The sequence below is a fragment of the Austrofundulus limnaeus genome, unplaced genomic scaffold, assembly GCF_001266775.1.
Source record: "Austrofundulus limnaeus strain Quisiro unplaced genomic scaffold, Austrofundulus_limnaeus-1.0 Scaffold1, whole genome shotgun sequence".
Classification (NCBI taxonomy): domain Eukaryota; kingdom Metazoa; phylum Chordata; class Actinopteri; order Cyprinodontiformes; family Rivulidae; genus Austrofundulus; species Austrofundulus limnaeus.
The window spans coordinates 9,911,085-9,916,147 of NW_013952403.1; the positions used below are offsets into that span (position 1 = coordinate 9,911,085).

Consider the following 5,063-nt stretch of genomic DNA (forward strand, 5'->3'; position numbering starts at 1 on the left):
CCCCCACCCCCACCCGCCCTGCAGCTTGCAGGGCGGTCCATTCTAGTTTGATAGAGGGGTTTACGACTATATAGCAGCACAGAAAATTTTATTTACAAATAAATTAAAAGATGTCAACAAAGGAACACTTGTCCATCCAACCTTACATGTTGGAGCCAGAGTCTGACCCAGAGCCAGAGGAGAATGAAGACGACCAAATTGTAGTTAGTAAGTTCAGAACTTATATGGCAGATCTGTCATAAAAACTGTGACATAATAGAAATTGTCATATAAAACAGAGAAAARGGAATAGATTGAAAAATGTGACCCAAACAGAAAATAAAGATATCTACGCTGCACCTTGAGAGACTAAATAAAAATTTCTGCACTCCTAGAGACTTCAAGTACACAACAAAATGTACTTAACAGACTACAAAGTGGATTTTTCATGATATGTCTCCTTTAAATCCCAGGGTTTTGGCAAACTGTTGAGTGAGAACTTGTCTTTCTTGTAGCTTGTTAATCTTCTGTATACACCTACTCTATGGGGGATTTTTTTRCTCCACCCTGCATTACACACTGTGTGCATTAGATCAAGCCTCAGATGGAGGAGTTTGAATTTAACCTTTCTGGGAAAAACCTTCAGATTACATTTCTTATGTTGTTTCATGATGGATTTTAATATTGTGTATTTAGAACCAATGGGAGGAAAAGTAGTTTTTCATCTTTGGCATCTTTTTATTTTCCCCGATGCTGAAATGTTCTCTGTATTATTGAGTTCAACACATGCCCGCAGGATGATTATTCCACCCCTGTGTTTTAACCAGTGTTAGGAGTGTTCAGTGCAGCTTGATGGCTTCTATCTCTTCCATCATCAGTCCTTTTGTGTCACGAGTCTGACTTCACAGTCTTTTTACAAACCTTTTAAAGTCCAATGAGAGTTGGATTTTCTCTTCCAGCAATCCTACAAGTAATTGTCTCTAAAAGTTTTCTTTAAGTCTGCCCGACCTCGAGTTGAACTCATCGTGCCCTCTAATTGAGGTTCCRTTAATTAGACTGCACACTGAGAAAATTGTCATTGAGCCTTCAGCTGCTTTAAACATCTGCTGAGAAAAGTTCCAGGCTGTTGGTCACTGGGACACATGTGGAGAGTCTGCTTTAACGAAGCTTTTTTTTATTTTTTTACTGTACCTGACCTTTCCTAGACGTAGTACGTTAAAAAAAAAAACTTCATTTGTCACTCTAAAACTATACTTTGCCTTTTGTTTCCTCACATTTTTACAGTAGCTTCAATTCAAACATTAGTGCTGAATCTCTTGAAACTCATTGTAAATGTGTCAAACTTTAAGTTGCATTATTAAAAAACAACATTGCARAATAAACAGAGATGAATTGACAAATTGGGGCCTTGTCTGTAGTATTGAGATTGAGGGCATTGCTTTGGTTTGTTGTGGTAAAACAGGAGTTGAGCTGAAAGGCAAAGCTCTCTATTTACTGCTCCGTCCACGTTCCAGCCCTCAAACCTCCGCCAAGACTAATTTCCCCCATCCTGTAAGAGTTAATGTGCAAAAGCAGAGATGGAAACACATTTGCCAAATAAGTTCTGACGTATTGAACATTTAATCAGGCAGTATGCACGGGATTTCTTCTCGGTGGAGTCCAATGTGAAAAAATAAAAAAAAGTCAGACTCGTCACCCGACGTTATTCATCATCAAACTGGTGTCGGATTAAGCTCCTAAGTTTTCATCAGTCACATTTCACCATGTGAAACGTCTGTTTTATCCCCTTGTATGAGTTTGTAATGGTTTGACTCTCTTTATAAAGTGCTTCCTGGCTCCCCACGTCTCCAAACTTTGAGGCCCGGCAGCTCTCTGTTTACAAGCCTAGTGGCGAGAAACTGTTTTGATTGGTTGTTTCGGAAATGTGGTGTGTTTGAGGAAATGGGAAAATTAGGTTTCATGCTGCAGTCACGCACTTCCTGGTCACAAAACGTTCTGTAAATGTGCATATTATGGCAAAAATTACCCATCATTAAATCTGGTTTTAACATTACTTTTATAAAGTTTGAAGTCCGTGCTGTCGCACTGTTTTTCACAGAAACCCTGAGAAAGCATCACAGRTTTGCCGATCTCAGAGGGTTTAAAAAATTGCTGTATCCGCGTCGTGATCCGGAACATCACCAAAATTTAAAGGTGTGTTCCTTGGCCCAGTACCCACATGTGGTAAAAATGTCATGACAGTCCATCCTCAAGTTTTTGAGTAATGTTGTCTACAGACAGAACGACAGACAGACTGACAGACACGACCGAAAATATTACCTCGCCCTTGGCGGAGGTAATAAGAGAGCAAGATTCCAGATATTAGCAGCTCAACTGTGGGTTCCTCTGTAAGGGGGCCGGGCTCGGCATTAGAGACGAGATAGAGGAACTCCTTCATCCGATGGGAGCTAGGAGTAGATCCGCAGCTCCTCCTCGTTGAAATATATCAGCTGCAGGGACAGACACAGAGCTCATGATGATTCACACTTAATAATCTATAAATTAACACATTTATTAATACTTTTCCCATAAAGGCGAATTACTTTCAAAATCAAAATACTCTTTTTAATTCATGCTTAATAACTCATGAATTAACATTCTCTATACTGTGTGTGTATATGTATGTAAATGCTCATATAAATGTACTTTCACACCATGTCCTTATCATGGCCAAACTTGGATGGCTGACATCTTATTCAGCCTTTGCTTCTTTGACTTTGTGACATTGTGTAATTATGTACAAAACAGGAAATTCCCTTTTAACTGATTACATAATGGCCATTGCTTTTTGTTCGCCAGTGCTGTTTTTTCAGGGAGCAAAAACTTGAAGAGCTGAGGTTCTCAACCTCTGCTGCTGCGACTGCTTTTTCCACCCTGAAGGATCTCTGTGGTTGTTACATAAAGGGCCTCACTTCTTGTCTGCTCTCCATTAAAGCGCACTTCAGCTTTCTTTTTAATGCAGGTGGTCAAACGTAGTTTTTTTTTCTTTTTTTTAAGGCTGGCCATAGAAAGCACTGGGCCCGCAGACACAAATGGATCTGATGTCACATGTTCCAGCAGAACCGCAGGACTCTGAGAGTTTCTGGTCTGAGTGCTCAGTCTCCAGAGCGAAATATCTCTGGTGCACCCATCTGATGCCCCGCTTTTATTGCTGTTTCCCTTTTCTGCTTTACAGGGGGACATCCTCACTGTCATCAGACGAGTCGATGAGGACTGGATTGAAGCCAAACTTGGGGAGAAAGTTGGACTTTGTCCTCAGCAGTTCGTAGAGGTGAGTCCTCCTACTTTGAATTTCTTGAATTTTTGTCAGACAGCTTAGCCAGATGCAGTGAAATGTTTCAGCTGGACGTCTCCGCCTGYACTAGCTTGATTTTGATTTAAATCTTTGATTATTCAGTAAAGGTCACTGTTGTGCTGCAAAGCGCTGAGGCAGAAAGCTCATCTGTGAAGCTGTGCTGTGTCTGCAGCTGCTCATTAGTGTGTGACTATGTGGCTTACTCAGGTTTGCTGGGCTTGCTTAGCTAGCTGGCTGTCATTTGTTTTCCTCTCGACTTTCTGCCTCCAGGAATTAACATCATCCATGCCGGGGAGAGCTGAATGTGTTCTTACAACAGGAGGTCATTGCAGTGCCACATTCAGCTTCTCTAACTTATGTTTTCTCATTAGACTTCCCCTTGTCTTACACCTGCTTTTGTCMTCTCGTCTTCTTTAGTGATGCTTTTTTTAATAAAATCTGTGGCAGTCTATTCTTTTTACTCCCACTCCCCCCCCCCTCCTCTGAGCTTGTCTCTTCTCGTGTCGTGCAGCCAGGCGTAAAGACACAGTAATGCTTTCTCTGCTTGGGTGACATAACAGCACATCACTGTGCCGAGTGAAAGCATTAACCCTGCCATTCCTGTCTGTCTGCCTGCCCGTCTGTGCAGCGTCTTTCTCAGCGTCAGTCAGCTCTTCTTGGCTTATTGGCTGGTGCTTATCCTCCTGCCTGCCTTCCTCGCCAATCCTTCCAACAAGTTGTAGGGGTGAGCCGAGTAGTGATAAGTGGGTGTGTTTAGACACAGTTTTGCTAATCAGCAGGAGCAGAGGTTGACAGGCTATTGTAGAAGGAAGGAGTGAATTTTTATTTTCTAATTTTTATTAATTTATTCTTATAAATGCTTTGACACTCAGCTTGTGTTCATTTCACTTTTGATTTATTTATTTTTTTMGGGTGGGGTGGGGGCTTCTTTCAGCCAAACTCCGCTGCTGCCAAACTGCTAAAAGGAAGGCGTCGAAGTGGGAGTGACTCAGCAGAATATCACCATCAGGCAGGGAGCGGGGCCAAAGACAAGACCACTGACTCATCCAACCGGCCTGCCCGTTACGGAGTCCCTCAAGTCCTGGCAAAGACGCCCATCATCAATGCGTCGTCTCACTCCAGCCAGAGGAAACAGCCCACAGGCGACCGCGGCAGCAGCTTCCAGGCGTCTTCCAAGAGCTTCAAACCTCGAGGTCAGCCGCAACACCCGTCAGAGCACGCTGGCCTCCCGCGAAGCCTCTCTTACCCCTCAACGGTGAATTCCCGGCGAATTAGCCGGCGCTCTGACTCTCATAGACGCCTACAGGTGAGTCACTTGCTTCTTTTCTTAAGTGCTTTGTTCTTCTTTTGTCTTTTTTAACTCTSTTGAGTTAAATTATGTTGACTTTGTTGTCTTGGCAGTGATTTATTGAAGCATAAGTCATGTTATTGGCAAAAGGCACACCTCTTTTTTTATTTGAGTTACTCAGAGATCAATTTGGGCTCATGAGTGCAGGGAGGGAAAAGTAGGAAAGAATGAGATGGTGGGATCACCCGTGTGTTGACTGTGATGTGATTAGGAGGTTCTTCCTAAGAGAACACAGATGTGGAAACGCATCAGATAAAAGAGATAAAAGTGGACCATGACTTTGAAAAGGAATTTAATCATCAGAGCTTTGGGAGAAAAGCCAGTGTTTTCCCTCTGAGATGAATTACAGTCCAACTGTGTGTGTGTGTGTGTGTGTGTGTGTGTGTGTGTGTGTGTGTGTGT

General features: G+C 42.6%; 1 protein-coding gene across 1 annotated transcript in view; it reads left to right on the forward strand.

Moving 5' to 3' along the window:
- Window positions 1–5,063, forward strand: part of sh3rf2 (SH3 domain containing ring finger 2) — a gene marked incomplete in the record, with an annotated part of 23,365 nt that overhangs the window by 7,164 nt on the left and 11,138 nt on the right. The window contains 2 exon segments of the mRNA XM_014009019.1: window positions 3,194–3,289; window positions 4,248–4,619. Of these exon segments, the coding sequence (XP_013864473.1) occupies window positions 3,194–3,289; window positions 4,248–4,619 (468 nt within the window).